General features: G+C 37.7%; 1 protein-coding gene across 5 annotated transcripts in view; it reads right to left on the bottom strand.

Moving 5' to 3' along the window:
• Positions 1 to 24,085, bottom strand: part of EMSY (EMSY transcriptional repressor, BRCA2 interacting) — a 94,545-nt gene that overhangs the window by 52,632 nt on the left and 17,828 nt on the right. For all 5 annotated transcript variants that reach the window (XM_004610833.2, XM_055121009.1, XM_055121010.1 and 2 more), the window contains 5 exons: positions 21,499 to 21,674; positions 19,614 to 19,766; positions 17,321 to 17,580; positions 6,654 to 6,930; positions 1,218 to 1,469 (listed from right to left, as the gene is read on the bottom strand). In XM_004610833.2, coding sequence (XP_004610890.1) covers positions 1,218 to 1,469; positions 6,654 to 6,930; positions 17,321 to 17,580; positions 19,614 to 19,766; positions 21,499 to 21,674 — 1,118 coding nt within the window. The remainder of the gene's footprint in view (positions 1 to 1,217; positions 1,470 to 6,653; positions 6,931 to 17,320; positions 17,581 to 19,613; positions 19,767 to 21,498; positions 21,675 to 24,085) is intronic.

Raw genomic sequence — 24,085 nt, 5'->3', positions numbered from 1 at the left:
CAAGAGTGTAATAGTGTGATGCTGACCCGAGGTAAACATGCAACTCAATGAAATAATCGAGCACCTAAAAAAAGACCCATACAATATGCCCTAATGAGTTTTGACAAAAACACCAAAGCAATTCAATTGGCAACCTTTTCAACAAATGGTGCTAAAGCTATTTAATAGCCATATGACAAAAAGAATACACCTGAACTTAAACATCACATCTTATATAAAAATTAACTGAAACTTAAGTAGAGATTTAAATGCAATACAGTAATTATAATGTATTATAGTTTTTGACTAGGTGAATTTCTGTATCTTGATACCAAAAAAAAAAAATTATGTCAGAAGAGGAAAACTGATAAATAGCATTTCACCAAAACATGCATTTGCAAACAATCCAACCCTATTATTGAGATTTTGTAACAGTTCACCAAAAAGAACAGTGTTGGCAACTGAGGAATTCCAAGACTTATAATAAAAATAAGGTTTAGAGAAACTAAATTTTTGATAGGTTTATCTCTCCTGTTACATAAATAAATAAATCTCTTCCTGCTGTGCTTTTTGCTTTTCTATTCACAAACTCCAATTCCCTCTATGTAAATATTCCTAATAGAAAAATCTCAAAATATACTTTTAATTAAAACACAGGACTATATACCACAGAACCAACAAAACTGAAAGCAGGAGATCCAAACTACAGCAATCAAACTTAAAAATGTGTCTGTCAAGGAGGCCGGCTGGTAGAGGCTGGCTGGTAGGTAAAGGGAGGAGGAACACTGAGGATGTTAGTAGACTTGGTGATACTGGTGATGAGGATTGATGTTGGAACACTTTAAGTCTGAAACTCAACTAAGAATAACTATAAATCACGTTGTCTTAATACAAATTTATTTATTTATTTATTTATTTATTTGTTTGTTTATTCATTTATTTATTGTTTCCGGGTCCTACCCAGTGGTTCTCAGGAGTTACTCCTGCCTCTGCACTCAGGAATCACTTCTGGCCGGGTTCAGGAAACCATACGGGATAGAACCCAGATCGGCCGAGTGCAAGGAAAGCACTTTATCCACTGTATCATCACTCTGGCCCCAGAATAATTTTTTACAAACAACAGTAACAACACTAACTCCGGTGTTTGAAAAAACTGTATACAGAAGAAAATCTATATATATTATTAAGTCCACATAATCAGTGACTGGGTAGAAATCTTGCAAACATTTTCCAGTTACCTGATTCCTGTTTGATTTGAATGGTAGGTTTGATACCCGGTGGCAAAGGAGACTGCTGAGGCTGCTGCTGATGAGAGACAGGAGAAGGCTGAGCCACCTGCTGCTGCGTCTGCTGCTGCACTTGTAACTGCTGCTTCGGCGATTGTTGATGCTGTTTAGGAAACTGTGCAAGAATCTGAGTTGGAGCACCAACTAAGCTTTTGGGGGATGGAAGTCTGGTTGATGCCATTTTGATTGCCGATGTGGATACACCTATAAAAGAGTAAGGGAAAATAAAACAGCAGACATAATGACAGTTACTCTAGTTTTTACAATGAATAATACTTTATAAACCAACAAAAACTAATTTATAAATACCTCATAAATGTCAGATATAATACATACTTGATATCTAATTCTCAAACCCTGTAAGGGAGGCATCTTGCTCTAATACTGCAAAAATAAAAACCCCATCAACTCCCTAGGTGAAGAATTAAAAGATACTATTGACCCAAAGCCAAAGTAAAGTAGGTAAGGTACTGCTTCACATGTGGTACCACTTATGGTGCCCCTGAGCACTGATTCTAAAGCACAGTCATGTGAAGCTCTGGGCATAGCCATATGTGGCCCCTAAAAAAAATGGGTAAGGGAATGGGGAGATGGCTTAAAGGGCTGGAGCACATGCTTTGCATTCAGGCAGCTTGGGCTCTACCCTAGGCATCACAAGCTTCTCTGAGAAATGCTAGAGATGGACCCCAGACACTGAGCTAAGAGTAACTCCAACCCAAAGAAAAATTTAATTAAAAGATGTATAAGTTTAAGAGATTACTTCTCTCATTGTTCATCTGAAAACATAATATAATTCAATTAATACTCCAATAAAACTATTAATAACTACAAATGAATAATCCTAACAGAGAATCTAGTAGATAATTTAACATTTCAACTTTTTAAATACTGCTACAATTATAAAGAGAGACTGAAGGGCCAAAGAAATAATACAGTAGGGGGGCTGGAGCGATAGCACAGCAGGTAGGGTGTTTGCCTTGCACGCGGCCAACCCGGGTTCAAATCGCAGCATCCCATATGGTCCCCTGAGCACTGCCAGGAGTAATTCCTGAGTGCAGAGCCAGGAACAACCCCTGTGCATCACCAGATGTGACTCAAAAAGCCAAAAAAAAAAAAAAAAGAAAGAAAGAAATAGTACAGTGGGTAGCTACAGCTTGTATTGCATGTAGCTGACCAGGGTTCAATCCTCAACACCCCATAAGATCGATCCCATGAGACCCTCCAGAACTAATGCCTAAGCACAGAGCCAGGAGTAAGCTGAGCACAGTCAGGTATGGCCCTACCCCCACAAACAAAACAACTGAAAGTACTATTCAAATTATTGAATATTAAGGGTATTTTACACCTTCCCACCCTGTTTTCCAGTAGCTAGGCAGTCACACTCAGAGACTGCCCCCGGTGCCATGTAATCCCAACAATGGCCAATATCCAGAGACTATAAAACCAAGCTCCCAGAAGAGAGCAACACAGTCTCTTGCCCCCGCACCTGGCTGTGTTCACTGGGGCCCCTAAGATGGGGATGGTTGCATTTCCCTCTCCTCCCTGAGCAGAGCCTCCACAGTTGAGGAACCCTGGAACCCAGCCACAGCCATGCTCAGGGCCACTCTCCACACATTTGGACGAGCCTCACGCATAGGTGAGCCAGCCGGAGAACCCAGGTGTGCGAGACTCAGGGCCGAGATCTCCAAGGCTGTTTAGATCGGGACTAGGCCTCTTCCACCCAGATCCCCCATTTTCCAGTAGCTAGGCAGCCACACCTAGGGAATGATCCCCGCACCGTATAATCCCACCAACGGCCAACATCCAGAGACTATAAAACCAACCTCCCGGAATCATCTTATAGCTAGTTCTCCCTCTCAGAGAACGTGGCAAGCAACTGAGAGTTCTTGCCCGCACAGGAGAGCCTGGCAAGCTCCCTGTGGCATATTCATATCCCAAATACAGTAACAGATATATACATACCTCTCAGAGAGACTGGCAAGCTACTGAGAGTATCCCGCCCGCACAGGCAGAGCCTGGCAAGCTACCCGTGGCGTATTCAATATGCTAAAAACAGTAACAAGAGGTTCTCATTCCCCTCACCCTGAAAGAGCATCCTATTGTTGGGAAAGATGAGTAAGGAGAGTCTGCTAAAATCTCAGGGCTGAGTATAATAGAGACGTTACTGGTGCCGCTCGAGTAAATCGATGAACAAAGGGATGACAGTGATACAGTGACACAGTGATACCTTCCCACACTCAACACCCTGAAAATTACAAACTACAGAAAATAATTTAATTAATAAAATCACATTGTTACAAAAATATTTCTGAAGAATTTCAAAGATGGAGAAGAAACCTTGAAAAGTTACATTCTCTGGGTCTAAGCTTTCCAATTTGTGAAATTATTCCTTAAGAGCCTATACTGGGTCCTGTTTGAATTAAATTAAATATTTTATTTAAGGTAAAGTATAGGAATATGTTGGTTCTCTAAAATTATTTAATCTAGGTTCAGAGAGATATCTGGAGAATGTGCCTGGCCATGCAGATGTTCAATTTCTGATGAAGCACCACTGGGTTACAGCCCTAGTGGCCCATCCAGCAGATCAAGTACCCTCACTGGGTTACAGCCCTAGTGGTCCAGACCAGATCAAGTACCCTCACTCTGGTCTCCCATGCACTGACTGCAAGACCCCCAAATACACAAATAAAATTATTTAATCCATTAATAATTTTAGTTTTTTAAATTTTGGATGCTAAATGAGAACCACACTTGAACTGGAATGGTTGGAGGATTTCATTAGGGGACTGGAGAAGAGGCACTCCATCCAGGACCAGCCTTAAGAAATAGTGTAGAAAAGAGGAATCTTAGGCTGTACAAATTAATTAGAAACAACAGGTAACTTAACACTTCAACAAGTTGAAGTGGCTTGATGCTGGAAAATAAAGAGGACTGACAGAGTAGTCCATAATTCATGGATCCACAAAAGATAAAAAGAAAAATTTCTATCAGCAAAAGGAAAATATGACAAGAGGCCTTATCTGAGAAATAAGTGGGATACAAAATAGAAGTTACACTATACTAAGCAAAAGTCATGGAGAGAATGACAATTAGCATATATTTCTTTCATCTGTGGAATATAAATAAACAAAACAATCAAATTAACAGAAAAGAGAAAGAGAGAAAGAAAAAGATGGAAAAGAGAAAGAAATGAAGAAAGAAGGAAAGAGAAAGAAAGAAAGAAAGAAAGAAAGAAAGAAAGAAAGAAAGAAAGAAAGAAAGAAAGAAAGAAAGAAAGAAAGGGAGAAAGGGAGAAAGAGAAAGAAGGGAGGGAAGAAGGAAGGAAGGAAGGAAGGAAGGAAGGAAGGAAGGAAGGAAGGAAGGAAGGAAGGAAGGAAGGAAGGAAGGAAGGAAGGAAAAACTTTGAAATATGATACTCTCTTAAAGGAGAGAAAGGGATTGATGGGGGAAAAAAAAGAAGAGGCATTCAACCAGATTATGGAAAGTAGAATTTTGGTGGTGAATATGAAGATGTATTTCTGAAATTTATACAACACTGACATGAATAATTTTTTAAAACTGGTGGCTCAGGGTGGAGGGATGCATAATCCTCCCAAATGATACTCAGGAAGCCCAGTGATTATCGACCAATCAGGCAGACATGCCAGAGGATGATGTATTGCTTGGGCCCTACAGTGCCTCGCATTACCTACATAAATCCTATTATGCTGATGCCTCCAGAAACCCCATCATGCTGGGCACAGTGCTCAGGGAAAAAAAAGCCCAAGAGCTACACCCAATGATGCTTGAGCGACCATGCAGTGCTGGGTATCAGCCTCTGGTCAGCAGCATAAAAGACATGTGCCTTCACACCTAGTACTATCTCCACATACAATTTTTGGATGGTGCCAGGACTTAACCCAGGGTCTCAGCAAAGCAAGGGTTCTTTCACTGGGCTACATGCCCAATTGAAGTTTTTAAATAAATAAAAATGCTCCGATCAGCATGAAGACACTAACCCCATTTTGATCCCAAATACCACATGGTCCCACCCCCTACCCCCAAGCATCCATGGGAGTAGACCCCAAGCATGCTGGGTGTGGTCCAAAAATGCACTGTAGCACTGTTCATCAATTTGCTCGAGCGGGCACCAGTAATATCTCCATTGAGAGACTTGTTATTACTGTTTTTGGTATATCGAATACGCTGCGGGTAGCTTGCTCAGGTTATCACTCTGGGTGGTCCTTGAGGGAGCAAACCGGGGATCAGACACATACAAACCCTCATATTGTATCTCTGGACCCAGAATCAGAATATTTCAAAGCTCCAATCAATTTATGCTACATAATATTCAAGCCAAATTCAATGCAAACTAATACTGAGTATATTGTACAACACATACTACAAACATGGGTACGTATTCAATACAACAAATCTTTTCCTCTGTTCCCTGTATTATATGTATGTGCACGTATACACGCTGTCAGAAATAGAAGTCAGAAGCTCACACATGCAAGGCAAGTGCTCTGCCACTGAGCCACATTTCTAGCACCCCTATTCCTATCTTAAGATTTAACTATACTGTAAAGGAAGTACTTTTGATCATGTTCTATTTGCCACTAATATAAGGAACAAGGACATGGATAAGCACTAAACTGATATAAAATAACAAGAACTAAAGTTTCCATATTTCTTTCCCTCTGTTATTAAGTAGCAGTTGTCTATCAGTTCGACTTCTCTATCTCTCATCATTCAACCCTACAGAAAAACTTACAGAAAATGTAAAAAGGGCAGATGGCAAGTCCTTGAAATCATTCTCCCTCCTCTACTTCTTATCATTAGGCAGCTTACTCTGATAAGTTTTAATGTTTCTTACATTAAGAACTTATAGTGGGGGGGAGGGTTGAGCGATAGCACAGCGGGTAGGGTGTTTGCCTTGCATGAGGTCGACCTGGGGTCGATCCCTGGCATACCATATGGTCCCTTGAGCACCGCCAGGAGTAATCCCTGAATGCAGAGCCAGGAGTAACCCCTGAGCATTGCCGGGTGTGACCCAAAAAGGAAAAAAAAAAAGTTTTAAACTCTTCATTAGTAAATTAAACCATGCTAAAATCTGTGTTATCTTATTTTAAATTTCTTTTAAGAATATTTAGCCCACATTTGGTAACTGGTAATTGCTTATGATTAGGCCTATGCAACTGAAAAGAAACTCTGGAATAAGCTTATTAAAACAAAAGGAGCAATCCAACTACCAGTGTCCTTCTCAAACTGGAGGAGGGAGAGTGGTACTGATCTAACTATGGAGACCATCTAACTGTGGACACAAGGTGAAAAAAAACAGACAGAAGTTTCCTTTAAAATTCCCACTCACCATAGGAACAGAATTACCTGAATCACTGCACCACTCACCTTGTGCTACTGTTGACATGACCACGGATGGTGTGGAAGATACGACAGCTGTGACTGCAACTGTATTGGGAATAGGTGATGGTGTAGAACTGCTGCTGCCACTGCTGCAACTACTGACCAAAGAGGACTGTGAAGCAGTTATAACCACTGGTGGCTTCTGGGTTGTGGAAGCAATGACTGATGTTGGTACAAGCTTAGTAACTGCTGCATAGTTATGGGATTTGGAGAGAATGTTGGGCACGAAGGTTGAGCTTGGTGATGTGGTCACTATAATAACCTAGGGAAGAAAAAATACGTTATTTACATGTAACTACTCATCAGGGATATTTCAAGACTAACAACTCCATAGACCATTCAAAATTAGCTCATAAAACATAAAAAAACAATTTGCAAAGAGGAATACATAACTAAAAATATATGTAAACTTTTTTTTAACTCATCATCAAAATGAATGTGAAAGCAGTTATTTTCCAATCAACTGCCTTTAAAGATATTATTCAACACTGAACAAGGTATAGTGAAATAATAAACATTTCAATATACTGCCTAGGGAGTATAACATGGCACAATTTTTCTAGAAAGTAATATGGATAATTAATCATTTGTAAATATTTGTTGAGCATCTACTATGTGCCAGGCATGGTTTTAGATGCTGGGGATCTATGAACAAAGCAAAGTTCATATTTTCAAGGAGTCATCTTCTATTAGAAAAGAGAAACAATAAACAAATAAAAAATAAATAAACCATGTGAAGATAAATGGAAGAGACAATAAAGCAAGGAAGGAAATAAAGATTAATGAGAAAACTAAATGACTTTTTTATATGTTACTCAATGAAGCTCTCTGACAAGACACAATTTGAACAGGAACTAGAAGTAGATGTGTGAACGGTGTTGCTACCTAGAGCAAGAGCATCCAGTGGCACAAAGAGCAACAAATACAAAAAAGCGTCTACTTCTGAAGTAGAAACAAGCCTGGTATATTCAAGGAACTTCTAAGATCTAACAAGCATGATTACAACTATAACAGCTGTAAAAGACAGATTCAGCAAAGCAATGGAGGATTAGAAGACATAAGATGATATTGACAGAATATACCACCCTTGATGGAATACGATGAAATAGGCACTTTCTATGCCATTTATCACATAGCTTCATCTCTATTCCTCTAGAAATTCAAAACTCAAGTTTAACCAAGAGAAAAACATCAGACAAATTCCAATAGTGGGACATCCTACAAAACACATGACTAGTTAGTTCTCCTCAGGACTGACTAGGTCTTCAAATACAAATAAAGTTTGAGAAATTTTCATGGTCAAGGGAGCATAAGCAGACATGACAAATAATATAAACTGGTCTCCTAGAGTAGAAAAGACAATAGGTAAAATCTGAAGAAGTCAGAGTATATCATGAACTTCAGTTATTAGTACTGTTTCACTAGTTGACTCATATTTTTTTAAATGTGTAATAATAATGTCAATAATAATGTTAAAATGTCACTAAAGGGGAATTCAATAGAGTATTTCATTAACTCTGCAATACTATGAATTGTTTCGTAAATCTAACATTCTTCTATAAATCTGAAACCTAAATAAAATATTTTTTAAAAAGCACTACTTTATCAAGTAGGTGAAAAGTATAACAGGGCACAGAAAGTAAAACAGGAAGAGCTCTCACAGCAAACCAAGCAGAGACACTAGTGACCAAAAAAAATTCAGTAGGTAGTAAAAAGTGAATGAACTAAATTTATTCAAAGGTAAAGCCACAAGGATTTGTTCAGAGGTTGATATAAAGAACGGGGCGGTTGGGGGGAGTCCCCCTCCCCAAACAGTAAATGAAGCCTTAATGTTAGCCAGTATGGCTAGAAAATTGAAAATTAAGGACAAAAAAGTTCAAAGACAGAAGAGACCAGGATGAAGCAAAGGTAGGATATATTTTTTATATGAGAGCCAGTATAGCCAAGAGAGAGCTAGAGGGTGGGGGGTGGGGATTATAAAAGAAAGCAAAGCCAAATCCAATCTGTAAGCGAAAGTAGAAAATTTAGATTCTATATTTAAAGAGAAAGTCATGTGAGAATTTAATTAAAGAAAGAACAAAATTTGGCTTACATTTTAAAAGATCATTCTAGCTTCTTTGTGGGGTAAGAGGCATGACTATAAAGAGTGAGAGCAGTAAACAAACTATTGCTGTAAACCAGGTAAGAAATGATAAGGCTGCCCAGGACTACAGTGTCAGTAGGGGAATAAGAGAAGAGATCAGATGCAAGTTATTTTGAGAAAAAATAGGACTTTTTTATTTTGAGAAATAATAGGACTCAGAAATAATGGGACTATAATGGAGATAAGAACAGAAGCATATGCTAAAGTGAATGTGCATTGATTTGATTCTCTGAACAGTCCTATACTACAAATACTATTATCCCCATTTTATAGCTGAAAACACAAAATTCATTTCTAAATCTGATGTAATTTTGAACTGGGGTGAGTATAGCTCGAGATGAGTATTTTTCCCCCTTTTTCAACAAAATCACCTATACCTACGTAGAACAGGAAATATTCAGAAAAAAATCTAAATTTAAGGAAGAAATTGTTTTTCTACTTTTGCATCAAACCTAAAGCCCTGAAGTTAAATAAGCTAGTCAAAATTTATTGAATATCACTGTATTCGGTACCTATGTCTCAAAGAAGTTTTGATAATATAACTGCTATCATAAATTTTCAGTGTTATAAAAAATTATAAACTATAAGACCATGTCCATGATTTTAAGGAGTTTAATTATTTGAGGAGTCAAGAGGGAGACACAAGCCTTGACCAGCAAATGCATAGAGAGACTTGACCAGAAGATTTCTAGTTATGATAAAGGAAATATCTATATGGCATCGACAAAGAAAGAGAGAAAGAGAGAGAAAAAGAGAGAAAGAGAGAAAGAAAGAGAGAGAGAGAAAAAGAGAGAAAGAAAGAAAGAAAGAAAGAAAGAAAGAAAGAAAGAGAGAGAAAGAAAGAAAGAGAGAGAAAGAAAAAGAAAGAAAGAAAGAAAGAAAGAAAGAAAGAAAGAAAGAAAGAAAGAAAGAAAGAAAGAAAGAAAGAAAGAAAGAAAGAAAGAAAGAAGGAGGGAGGGAGGGAGGGAGGGAGGGAGGGAGGGAGGAAAAAAGGGAGGGAGGGAGGGAAGAAAAAGAAAACCCAACCATCATATACACCTAGTAAATCAATTGAAGGCAAATGAAAGAGTGCTTAGATCCTGTTTCTGCCATTGACTAATGGCAGGCCCCAGAACAAACTAAAATCCCTATGCGGGATTTATTTTTACCTATAAAATGGGGATAATAATATCTACCTTGTAAACCATTAAAAGAATTAAATGAGATAATGATGTGAAGCATCTAACAGTGCTAGGCACATAGCAGGTGATCAATATACATTGGTCAACAAATGGTACCGATTAGTAGCTGATTATTACCGCTTAATAAATGTTTAAAGGCTATCAGTAAAGCCTTTATAATGAAACCAGCCTATAAATACATTGTAGTGCACTATTTTAGTTCATCTTATTAAAAAAAATCATCATTTTTTCCAAATTCTGAGATTTCTGAGATTTCAAGGAACTCATAGCTATTACCATAGCCAAAACAATTAGATTGGTGATTAGGTTTCTCATGTGCCAATTCCAAACTAACAGTAGTAGCTTTCTGGAGCACAGTATTTACAAGGAGTCTGCAGTGCAGATGAGGACTCACTAAGGCTTGGTAGGAAAATATGCCACACTTAATAAACCGTGTCTGTCATGGGTTATAGAAGGTAAAATATGTGTTGAGTATTTGCCATTTCAGTACTAAGCGTGCATATTGGTGTCTAACATTCAGACAACAAAATTTCAGCGAAATAAAGATAGTGTATTTGAAAGCATGTCTTAGGTTTAAGATACAAATGATATATTTTTGAAATTTCAGTCTACCAGTTTGACTTTTCATTTGAAAAGATTATCCATTATCAGAGATCCACCTTGAAGAAAATTTACTTGTACTTTAAAGAAACGTATTACAACAGGGCAAATAAAGGGATTTTTAAACCAAGTGAACCAAACAGTGTTTATTCAGGCCATAATTCAAATTACTGACCTTCTAGCACTCACAAAAACGCCTTAAGAGTGCTGGGACTTGCACCCTAAGGATAAAATGAAAAATATCAATCAAGCACATGAAAGCATAAAGCTATATTCTGTTGCTTTGTTTATATAAGTGCTGTACCAATGTTATACGTAAAATGAAGGCACCACATTAACACAGGTGGAAATTTGTCTACCCTGAAAATATATGACCTACTTGAATTTGAATCAACTGCACTAATTAATAAATAATCACACTTAATGTAAACATCACTTTACCTCAAATAGTTACTATTAAATTGACTTACAAAGAATTTAGAGAAACCCTACTTGAATGCAACAGCCTTACAGATATCTTCTGAAAAATTCAATTACCCAGCACGTGGAAAATGAAAAGCAAACAAAAATCCCACAGAATTATCTACTGGTCCTACCCATACTCAGCTGGTCCAAGAAACAATAAAGCCGAGTACACACCAAGTAAAAGATTAGTATATTTTACATGTAGAACAACGTAGATAATAAAATTTGTGAAATAAATGAGTTTTATTCTAATTGTAAGTGAATTTTGCTTTCTGCTTTTTAAAACACAGTAGAACAAATTTAAAGCTCTGAGCTTACAATCTCAAGATAAATGGTTCATACATGACTATGAAAATAAAGATATAGTCTCATACCGAGAATGACAAACATTACAACCTCAACCATCTATCTGCAAGTGAAGCAGAAAAAGAAAGCAAAAATATGATAAAGTCAATGAAAACAAGGTCACCAACTTCAGTTCATTTTTTTTTCCCCCTTTTTTCGTTTTCGGGCCACACCCAGCAGTATTCAGAGGGCCATATGTGATGCTGGGGATTAAATCAGGGTCAGCCACATGCCTTCTATACTCACTCTCTGGCCCCAGGAATTTTTATATAAATCTAGTAAGGAATTTTGGAAAGTGGATAATGTTAGGTGACATTTCTTGAGCACTTATCATACGCATGAAATAAATCACTTTCCATAAATCACCTCTTCTGGTTGTCCTGATTAACTCTGGGAAATAAGTTCTATTATAATCTGTTTTATATGGAAACGTAAGGTCTATAAAGATGTCAAGTCAGTACTGGAACCAAATAACTTATCAATTGATTCATTTAACAAATATTAAATAGCACCTTACTATATTCCAACCACTGTTCTTAACACTAGGGAATACAAAGATGAAAATGACAAAATTTCTGCTCTTAGCAAGTTGACAGTATAGGGGAGAAAGAAGAAAGAAATATGCAATGTGGTATTAATCTGAATTATAAGAAAAATAAATAAAGAAAACAGGAGATGAATGAGAGGTGGGTACTCTTTTACTGTAACTTTGCTACACTATTTCTCAAATATCAAATTAAAAGAGTTGATGAGAAGTAAGGAAAAGAGAAAAAGTTACTAATAAAGTAAGATCTGGCAGGGAAAGCAGGTAAAAAATACAAGAAGGGCCAAGACAATAGAGCAGATAAGGAAGGCCTTGCCGGGAACCACATATGGAACCCAGTGCCCCACCAGGAGTGATCCCTGAGTGCAGAGCCAAGAGTAAGCCATGAGCACAGCTGTACCCCACCCCTCCCCGCCAAGAAAAAAAAAAATTACAATAAGCAGACTTACAGAACTTAAGAGAGCACAGCATGTAGATAGTATCTATTAAATGACTAGCCAAAAAAATCAAACTATGTTATGCAAAAATATAAGGGTTTTTTGTTTTGTTGTTGTTTTCTGGTTCGGTTGGTTTGAGTTGTTTTGTTTTGTTTCCAGTTTGGTGGCCATAACTAATGGTGCTCAGGACTTAATCCTGGCTCTGATCTCAGAGATTATTCCTGCTCGTGCTCTGGGAACCGTATGTTGATGCAAGGGATCAAACCTGAGTATCCACAGGCAATGTAAGCATCTTACCTAGTGTACTATCTCTCTGGCATGAAATATATGTTAAACATATCTTATGATGTATGAAAAGTATTATTCAAGGGCTAAGGAGATAGCTCAAAGGACTAAGCACCTTCTTTGCATATGAGAGCCCCAGATTCAACCCATGGCACCACATGGTTCCACGAACATCACCAAGCAACTCTGAAGCAGACCTCGAACATCATCAACCCAACCTCTCCTTTCAGCAAAATATATTATTCAGAGGATCCAGAGAGATAATACTACAGATAAGGTGCTTGTCTGTCACGTCTTATACAAGTTCAATCCCTGGCACCTCATATGATACCTCAACGATCAATAGGAATAACCTCAGAGCACAGATCCAGGAGTAAGCCATGAGCAAAGCTGGGTATGCACCCAGTCCCCCCAAAAATTAAGTATTATTTAGAAAGATTATCTTGAAGTCACCAAATACAGTTGCAAAAACCTGTGGCCAAGGTACAGTGGCTCAGGCGCTTGCCTTACACACAGCTGATCCAAGGTTGATCCCAGGTACCACACTGGTTCCCTGAGACTGCTAGGAGTGATCCCTGAGCAACACCAGATGTGGCCCCAAAACCAATAAATAAATGCCAAAACTATGTTCAATTAAACATTTAAAAAGGCATCCAAAGGGTGAGCTACAATTATATGCTCAATTCATTTATTTGAAAAAGCTCACTTTCAGTAACAAATTAATAAAGCACTGCTTTCCCAATGTAAATGAAGGAGCTATTTTTTAAATATACATATATATGCATATACATATATATTTTTTAACTGAATCATCATGAGATACACAGTTACAAAGTTGTTCATGACTGGGCTTCAGTCACACAATGTTCCAACAACCATCCCACTACCAGTATAGATTTCCCACCACCAATGTCCCCAGTTTCCCTCGCGCCACCCCCCAACCCCTGCCCCACCCCAGCCTGCCTCTACAGCAGACACTTTTCTTCTTTCTCTTTCTTTTTGGGCATAAGGTTTGCAACACAGATAAGGCAGCTATTTTTTTTTTTGCTTTTTTTTGGGGGGGGGGTCACACCCAGTGATGCTCAGGGGTTACTCCTGGCTCTGCACTCAGGAACTATTCCTGGCGGTGCTTGGGGAACCATATGGGATGCCGGGGATCAAACCTGGGTCGGCCACGTGCAAGGCAAACGCCCTACCCACTGTGCTATCGCTCCGGCCCCTATTATTATTATTATTTTGCTTCCAGACCTTATTTGAAAATATTCAATCTCGTTTAACCCTCACAATAACCTTTTAAGATTGGCATTACTGGGCTAGAGAGATGGTACAAGATTTAAGATGCTTGCTTTGCAAACCGCCAAACCCAGTTCAAATCCTGGGCAATATATACAGTTCCTGGAACACCACCAGGATTGATAACTATGCACAAAATCAAGAGTAAATCCTGAATACAGCAGATATGACCCCAAAACAAAACAAAGGGGGAAAAATGGTTGGCAAAACTACTATCCCACAGATGGGTAGAGAGAAAAACAAATCTATCTCCACTACACTCTGAAGAATTAGAGGCCTCATTGAGAAAAAACAAAACAAAACTGTTCTTGATTGTAACATTATACCATAATGGCCCCCCCAAGAATGAAAACAGATTTACAAAATAGTCTTGCATCAGCTATTATCATTTGATAATAAAGAAAACAATAGCTTTTAATTTATTATGCAGTAAGACCTTTCCAAGAAACCCAAGGAGTTTTTTTAAATAAAAGTATCCAAGAAACTCAAGGAGTATATAAAAGTTCTTTAAATAAAAATTATCATGGTATGCTGGAGCACATATTTTGCCTACAGAAGCCCAGGGCTCAATCCCTGAGCACTAAGCCAGAAGCCCCCAAGAACCAATGGTTAACAGCCCCCAAGACAAAAAAAAAAAATTGTGGGCCTGAAGACTTAATGTTAAAAAAGGATATTTAATACAAGAATTTACCTCTACTCCTGCCCCCAAATCCAAATTTGTATGGGGTGGGGGCTACTTTAAAGGGAAAGAGGTATAAAAATTCTTAAGTTCAAAATAAGAACATAAATTAAAGTTTTAGGAAACTGGAAAACAGACAGTAGTAATCTACCAGCACAGTCAAGAGAGTAAAACCACGGATGGCAAAAAGAACAACAGAAAACACAATCATCAGAGAGCCCCAGAAAGAGAAAATCCAGGGAAAAGTAATTCAAATAATTCAACCAAATACTTGTGAAGTGAGAGTCAAGAGGACAAGAGAAAGAAAAACCATTTAAGAAATATTTAGACTCTCATTATCCTTCCCCAATGAAGGACGACTTCAAATTTAATCTCTGACCAGAGAGAGAGACTGAATCGAAGGGAATCTGATGACATCAGATTGAGAATTCTGAGTGCTACTCTGAAAAGAGAGATTAAGGAAAGTCGGTAAACTGAATGGTGAGACTATCCAGTCCTCTCCCTCAACTTATTTCTTAAGTACTGGAAAAATAAGTTCCTAGGCGAAAGATAAGAGTCTTCTCTGAGTTCTACTGCATGTGACAATCGGTAAAAATAGAGGAGGATGGGTAGTGTGTGTATCTCAACCAAACAATACAGCCAGGTCAACCACAGTAAGTAGCCAGTCAGTATGACCCAATGCACACGGAGAGCTTTCTGTCAGCCTTTTAGTGGCCATTTTCAAACATAAGCAGACAGAAGGCATTTAAGGAAACACCAAAGTGAAGGAGACAAAAACAAAGAGCTTCCAAAGAATTCACAGGAACAAAAGAAACCATCTAAAAATAAATAATAAATATCAGGAGAACATAATTTTATTTTAAAAAAAAAAGCACGGTGCTATTTTTAAGGAAAACTTTAGAGAATAAGAAAGTAGAAATAAGAAAATGTCTAAAAACTTAAGATCAAAATTAATAAATTCTATAGTAGTAGAGAAAAATAAAGCTATAGAATAAAGAAAAATTATTTTTACATTTACTATGTGCTAGGCTTTATTCTAACAGTTTTATTGTCTTATTTATATTTAGAGTAAAACAGATATGCTTTCTCTATTTTCCAAATGAGAAAAGTCATGTCCAGAATTTCTTTCTTTTTTTTTTTGCATTTTGGGTCATGCCCAGCGATGCTCAGGAATTATTTCTGGCTTGGGGGACCATATGGGATGCCTGGCTCATGCACTCAGGAATTAGTCCTGGTGGTGCTCGGGGGACCATATGGGATGCTGGGAATCGAATCCAGGTCGGCCGTGTGCAAGGCAAATGTCCTACCCACTGCATTATCGTTCCAGTCCCCAGGTCCAGAATTTATCTTCCCCATACTCACACAATAACTGGAAAAACTAGGGTGAGAATCCACAAAGTCAATTTTCAAAATTCAGAGTTTTAAATACTACATTACAGGTGGACAGGTAGAGAATACAGTGGGAAGGGGAACTACCTAGCATGTGGACAACCAGGTTTGATCCCCATCACTCCATATGTCTCCCAAGCCAGTAGTAAATGCTGAGCACCACAGGTGTTCCTCAAAAACCTAAATAAACAAATAAACACTATAGAAAAAAGAAAACACAAATTTTAAAAATGGATATAATAAAAGGTTCAAAAACCAAAGTCAGTAATCTGAATAATAGGTGATTCCAAAAGGCAAGACAGAAAAAATAATTTGAGAAATTTTTCAGAATTGAAAGAAATGACAGTAGAATGAAAGGGGTCGGTCACTAAATATGCATTTAACGGATAAAATCAAGACTCCCACTCAAATTTCCCAAGGAAAATTACCTTGACATTTCAGAATTCTGAGAGTTACTAACAGTTCTCAAAAAGAAAACAGTATCTGAAGTGAATATGACACCCAGCTTCTCAAATGCAATACTGGAACTCAGAAACCCAGTACCTTAAAATTTCCAGGGACAACGACCTCTAACCTAGAATATTTTACTTAAACGAAAACAGAAACATAGAATAAGCCCATTAAAAAAGTAGTTTTTTACCTACCCTCCCCCCAAGAAGCTACTAGAAAATGTGCTCCAGCAAGTGAGTAAATAAAATCAAGAAGTTGGAAGATCAAAACGATGACAATGAGATTAAAAACACACAGATATGCAACAAGCCTTGATTGCCACCAGCACACAGATTAGTACTGGAAGTTAGAGGATTCTAATAACATAAAATTGACAGAATGCTGTTGATTTAAACATACTGAAAGAAAAGTTTAAGAATGAATTTATGCCAGGATACAAAGTAGAAAAAATTAAGACAATTATTCAGTTAACCATATCCTTCCGTTTCTTCTGTGAAATAGAAAATCACTATAGCAAAATAAGAACTGAGTAAACTTATCTAAATAGAGGTTTAACATTTATTTAATATTTACAATTTCTCCCAAATTACATCATAGGAAAAAAGTCTGAGAAGTAGATCTGTGTTCTTTTGAAAGGCAAGGCTTCTGAGCCTCGCCTACTAAAGGCAAAATAATTAACTATTCCCAAAGTTTCCTGTGTACAGTTGAAGAGATGTGAACATTCCCAGCATAATGCCAAGCACATAGTAAGCACTCACTACGTGTTTATTAGATCTGAATCATAATGATTAAACGAGATGAAAATAGCAAGTAGTAGGCAGGGACTCCCTTTACCACATACCTTCTGTGTTGTTGTGTTTGTTGTCTGTGTTGATGGTTTGGTGAAGGTTATTTTCACAGGAGACATGTGGGGTGGTAAGGAGTTGGCAATACTCTGCATGATATTGCTCATCTTGGGACTGCCACTCACAGGCACAGTGATCGTCTTTGAGACGGGAACAACAGCCTTTGGAACTTCCTTTAAGACAACAGGGGAGGAACTAGAAGAGTTTGTTCTCCTTCGTTTTCTGGGTTTTTCATCTTCATCTGAACAGCTAACACCTGAAAACCAATGACAATATTGCTATATTATACCACTCTAACCTTGCATTTGCTACCTTATTTTAAAAATCTTTGTGTCATCAGTCACAGTACATCTCAGACCTACACCAAATCCTATCTTCAGAAGTTATCTCTTAATGCCTTTTGTTTCATTAATCATAACAACCAGTCATGCCTTCTTACCTCTTGCCTGTTTCAGTAACAACTTTTTTTTTTTTCTCTTTGGGTCACACCCAGCAATGCTCAGGGGATACTCCTGGCTCTGCACTCAGGAATTCCTCCTGGCAGTGCTTGGGGGACCATATGGGATGCTGGGAATCAAACCCGGGTCAGCCGCGTACAAGGCAAACACCCCACCCACTGTGCTATTGCTCCAGCCCTCAGTAACAACTTCTTAAAAGGTGTCCATACGTCTAAACTCTCCATTTCTATTTTACCCACCACCCAATAACCAGTTATAAAAATCACACATATAGTTGTGACAATACCCTGCCTCACATCTTTTCGTAGTTAGCTCCCTATGTGAGGCAGCATTACATCATTATCCCATATCACCCAAGAATACAATACACTGTTCCATCCAAATCTGTATGCCCCATACAGGTCTATTTCCCAATCTCCAAAGTCATCAATCACATTCTATCCCAACATACTGTAATTCTTTGAGGAATACCTCCTCCCATTAAAAACTACTTCATCATTCTGTGATTATCATCCTGAAAGACATCTACCTCCTCAGTGAAGGTTTCCTTCATCCTCTAAGCAAAGATAATCCACACTTCTGAGCTAATTAAACAGAGTTCATTCTCTTCAGTATCACTTACCCCATGACAATAGTCTCCCCTTATTAAGGCTGTTTCCCAAGGGCAATAACTACTATGTCATCTTACTGTGTTTGTCCTCTGGTACCAAGCATTTCATGTATAAAGTAAGGGGAATGAATGATTATAACCATAACTAATGTTGTATGTGAAACTTCTGAGAGTAAAGCAACAAATTTCCTATACTTCAAATCATTATGTAATACTTCAAGCTCACTTTCAATGTTTTTTTTAAAGTCAATAAATAAGTCTATCAGTTACTTTAAAAGACCACCTGGCCAAATCTTAGAAATCAGCTAGAAATTAAGTTGCAGTCTTAGTTATTTTCTTTATGTATCCATTTTCTGATCTATTTGAATCAACTTTTTAAAAAATGAAGTGAAAAGCATAAAACTTAGCAAATCAGAAAATTTCTACGAGCAGACATTTAAAAAGTATACAACATGACTCATGGAATTGAGAATAAAATATAACTCCCTCACATATTCAGTTTTTAGATTCTAATTTAAATAAAACTGATGACCGAAAATCATCCTTGTCTAAAACAACAAACTCCATCACTAAGGTTACAAAGAAAACAAGTTTATAACTATACTGGAAAATATCAAAAATCAAATATTAATATTTCCTAGCTGATATCAAAAGCAAAGCAATACAGTCATATCAGACCTAAAAAAAAAAAAACAGAAACTGAACTAGACAACAAGAGTAGATTTCACAGTGAAGAATAAGAGGTTAAGAACTGCAAATAAACTTCAAAAAGTTAGTCAACTAGATATACAAAAGATGAACTACTAAGAAAGCTTCACTGAATCTAACAGAGGATATACTGTGTAAAATGTTTAAGAAAACATTCCTAGGATAACAATTAGTAGAATAAGCAATGAATAAATCAACATAAGCACAATTCCTTCCATTTCTGTTCACATTTCAAATACATGACAAAATAAGTGAATATTTGAAGGATAGTACTGTTCAAGGCAAATTTCCCAGGGGACAAAAAAGAAGTAATTTTTCAAATCCCAGAACTGATTAAAAAGCAATATATACCTAATCACATGTAAAGAAAGGATTTCTTTAGAACCTTCAAAAGCTAACCACTACTAATAGCCAGTGAACCAATGATTTAATCAGGTGAGGCAACTCTAATCAGAGCCAAAAAATTGCAGCATTAGCCAAGATGGCCCTGAAAACACTGAGAATATCACTTACTTTTGACATAAACAGTACTTCCACTTGGTAAGACAACTACATTGGAGGCAGGACTGGCAGGTCTTGGAGACTTAACCGTTGCTATGCTGCCACTTGGAACAGGGGTAGAGGTTGGGGTTGACGTGGTACTTGTGTAGGAATAGCAAACCACTACTGAAGGAACGATAAAAAAGTTTGCTGTTAACTTTCACCAAAACTGTCCACGCATACAGAAAAATTATTTTACTGCAGACCAATTTTTGTTTTGCTTTGGGGCCATACCCAGTGATGCTGAGGGACTACTCCCACCTTATTGTTCGGAGGTCACTCCCAGTGGTGCTTGGGAGACCATGAGGTGCCAGGGATTGAACCTGGGACTCAGCATGCAAAGTATGCACTCAAGCCCTTTAAGCTATCTCCCTGGCCTACTGAAGACCAATTTTAACATCACATAACCAGAAACTAGGCCAGTACTAGGCCCACAGATTAAACATTATTAATAAATATTTCTGAAATTCATCACTTAACTGGGTTTTCCAAAATTTTTAACAGCTATATACAGGTGACATTACCAAAGGAGCAGTTACAAAGAAATCAAACCTAAAACCATACTGAGAAAAATGGAAGTCATTTTTCATTAATAATAGCAGTTGGACAACAAATAAACATATATCTTTTTTGACGGTAACAACACTAGTGATGGAATGAGGGATAATTTTTCACTAACCACAGAAATTCCAAGTGGCGACTGGGGAGAACCAAGGCAAGACCCCTTTATTATAAACCAACTTATTAGTCACTGGCCAACCAAGCAATACAAAAATAACTCAACCCAAGTGAAAAATAACATTGTATTTCAAAGACAGAGTAACAAGATGCCACAAGGCTACTAGCATCATTTACTGAATTCCATGAACTATGCTAAATTCTTTGCAAATATAATCACTAATTCTCACAATGCCACATTCACATTTTAAACATGAGCAACTAAATCCACAGTTCACAGAAGCTAAAAGACTTGCTGGACGTCACAGAGCAATAGGAAATGGCAAACGAGATTCCAGGCACAGATCCTGACTACTTTCCACTCTATCAGAAAACTGATGGATAGAAAAGGTAAAAGTGGAGAAGGAAAATGCCACTACTACAATAAACAAAACCTCAATGGAGAACAAACATACACACTGAAACCTCTGTCTCAAAATACTGCTTCCTTTGACCTAAAACAAACCCTAGCAGGCATAATTAAAGAGTACCTCACTGTGACAAGAGCCCACTAGTAGGAACCTGACTGGAGCCTGACAACTGCATTATTTTCTATCGTTTGGAGACGTTACTGGTGCCTGCTCGAGCAAATTTTTATGTAACATCTAACTAAACTACTACAGTCCATCCAAAAACCGTGCTCAAATTTAAAATTACTCTTTGGTAGTCTCAGGAGAATTCAAGAATTTTTAAACCATGTGTCAATTAGTACAATAAATTAAGAAAACCTCTCCATCTGCCAAGTAATCCCTAAAGGATTCAGGACATTGACTAGAGAGGAAGCATATGCCACCGATTCCAGAAGACAAAGAGCTTTATTTCCTAAAGTACCAGTTCAGCATCTTTCTCCCGTAGCTACGTGGCTTCTGTCCCCTTATTTTCCAAGTCTCCCCACAAAGGCGTCTGTTCACTTCTAAGATAAACTGATGTCAAAAATTCATCCCACAAGGATCTTTTACAAAGTTGTGATTACTGAACTTCACTCTTGGAACAAAAAGAAGATACCATTTGGGATGAACCTAAAATATGAACTCATTGTTATTTTGCAACTTTTGAACACTTAGAAAAATATAATACAAGGTAACTTCTCTTAAGAATCCAGGAAAAGAGTATTTTTTCACACGAGTATTCTCCTACTCACCTTCCTTGCTTCCTGTTTCTGCAGGCACTGGAAGAGATGCATTGTGCTGGATAGCTGCATTGGCAACAGCATTAGCTGTTACAGTGAAGGCAGTTTGGGGAACCAGCCGGGGCATCAGTGGCACCAATCGGCGACCTTCAATGGACCATTCTGAGGAGCTATTAGGTCCAGACATACTAAACAAAAAAGAAAATGCTGCTACAAGGGTTCTCAACCACTGAAAATGAATCAAATATATTTTATAAAATACATATAACTTTTAAATCATAAAAGCATTCTTAGTATATAGGAGAGATTTTATTTCAGGCAAGCAAGATCAAAATGATGAATAATTAAAAGTCAGGAAGATCACATACACTTAGGTTCTTATAATAAGGTTCAAATGCTTATTAGGTTATCATCTGAATCTTGTAAGAAAGGTAACTGAAATTGAAATTTGTTTCTGTGCTTTCTATGTAAAAACCAACACATAATCCATTTGTTTAAATTCAGTGTTATTGCTAATGAAACCAGTATTTGTACTTAAAGAACCCAATTTTGTTTCCACATAAAAAAGAGGGGCCAGGGTGGTCGTACAGTGGATAGGGTGCCTGAGTTGCATGTGGCCAATCCAGGATCAACCCTCGGCACACCATACGGTCCCCCGAGCACAACCAGGAGTGATCTCTGAGCTCAGAGCTAGGAGTAACCCTTGAGCTCTGCCGGGTGTAGCCCCAAAACAAAACCAAAAAAAAAAAAAGGTGAAAAAAAGTACTTGATTTTAAAAATCAGGTTTTCTGAAATAATTAAGCTTGAAATTCATTGAACATTATCTAATAACATGATCTAACTGCCTGCATGGCCAGAGGTTCTAAGGCTTTCAAACAAGGGAAACTGAGGCAGTAAACGAGGGAGACTAGGTAGGAGAGACAGATCACCTCATGTGTCATTAACATGTGTTATATCATCCTTCCTGTTAATAAAGACCAAATCCATGGACAATGGAAGAAATGTGCCACTGCTCTATTTATACTACATTCTACTCTTAAGGATCTGAATATACTAAACTCGATTCCTAAGCAGATACTATTCTGTTTTGCTACTATAAAGTTAAGCAAATGTATCACAGAAACCCAGAGGGTGAAATATGGATCTACTTCTCTTGACTTGGCTTCACGAAAGGAAGTATATCGCTCTCTCCTCTTGACCAATGATTAACGTTCATAAGGTTTAAAATTCAGCCAGAAGCAGGGCCTGGGATATCACTCAGTGGTGGAGCAAAAGCATATGGGAGACTTGGTCTGGGGCCAGGACAGCTCCTCCCCCATTCCTCTCACCCCTCTCCCCAAACATACACAAAAGATCCAGAATCAATTTATTCACTAAATCAGAAATATTTCTGAACATTTTCCAAAGGCAATAATTCTAAAACTAAACCTAGAGTTTGAGACTTTGTATCTTCAGAAGTTGGCTGACTTTTCAGATTTAGTAAATAGATGTGAGTCCTTTTAATAGACAATGGACTAATGATAATGATGGTAATGATAGTTAACATCAATTAAGCATCCACTATATGTCAAGCATTGTAGGTTTAATAACTCACAACTGTCTCAACAATCCTATGAAATTGGTAAGATCATCTCCAATTTATAGATGGGAAAACAGTGACTGAGGGTCACTAAATTTGCCTTCAGTCACTTAATAATTCCTTCAATATCATGCAACTGAAATTATTCATTACATCATTTAAGTAGAAAGTGTAAGTTTTCAAATGTGTTTTAAGTCTGCTCTAATTTATACTACTTTAATACTGCTAATTACTACCAACTTTCAATAAGTGGAACAAATACATTACACCTCAAGGTGGATGTACAGTTGGTTCAGAAAGGAATTTCTAAAGTTAATCCACTAGGTTACTGTGGAAAATCTACCAATTTCCTGTTGGTTTAGCAATCTTATTCAAGTTAAGAAAAGGAGAGTTCCTAAATCCGTAATATCCTAAAATTGTTATACTGAAGCCTCCAAGCTGAAAGTAGTTCTGTAAGAGAGAACGATACAAACAAGAGATACAGAAAGGGCTGTCAACTGGCTTACTCCTGTTTTGCTATCATTTTATTAAACTATACTAATAAATTAGGACTAGAGGGATAGCACAGCGGGTATGGCATTTGCCTTACACAAGGCTGACCCGGGATTGATTCCTCCGTCCCTCTCGGAGAGCCAGGCAAGCTACCAAGAGTATCTCGCCCACACGGCAGAGCCTGGCAAGCTACCTGAGGAGTATTCGATATGCCAAAAACAGTAACAAGTCTCACAATGGAGACATTACTGGTGCCCGCTCGAGCAAATCGGTGAGCAATTTGACAGTCATACTAATAAATCTCCTTGGTGAGTTTACCAGACAAAGTGCTTTCTACACTTACCTGGTGCATTGTTTAAATGGTGGAAGAAATTATGGAAAATTAACCCTCTGAAACACATAATGCCACTGAAAAAACAATTTGCAGTGTAAAAGACACAACTGCAACTTTCAGAAAGATCTAAAATCCAAATTTCTACTCCTACAAACATGGTCCAAGCTTTTCTGAATGGAAAATTATGATTATCT

This window comes from Sorex araneus, chromosome X, assembly GCF_027595985.1.
Source record: "Sorex araneus isolate mSorAra2 chromosome X, mSorAra2.pri, whole genome shotgun sequence".
NCBI lineage: Eukaryota > Metazoa > Chordata > Mammalia > Eulipotyphla > Soricidae > Sorex > Sorex araneus.
This window is presented reverse-complemented; position numbering and strand designations above follow the sequence as displayed.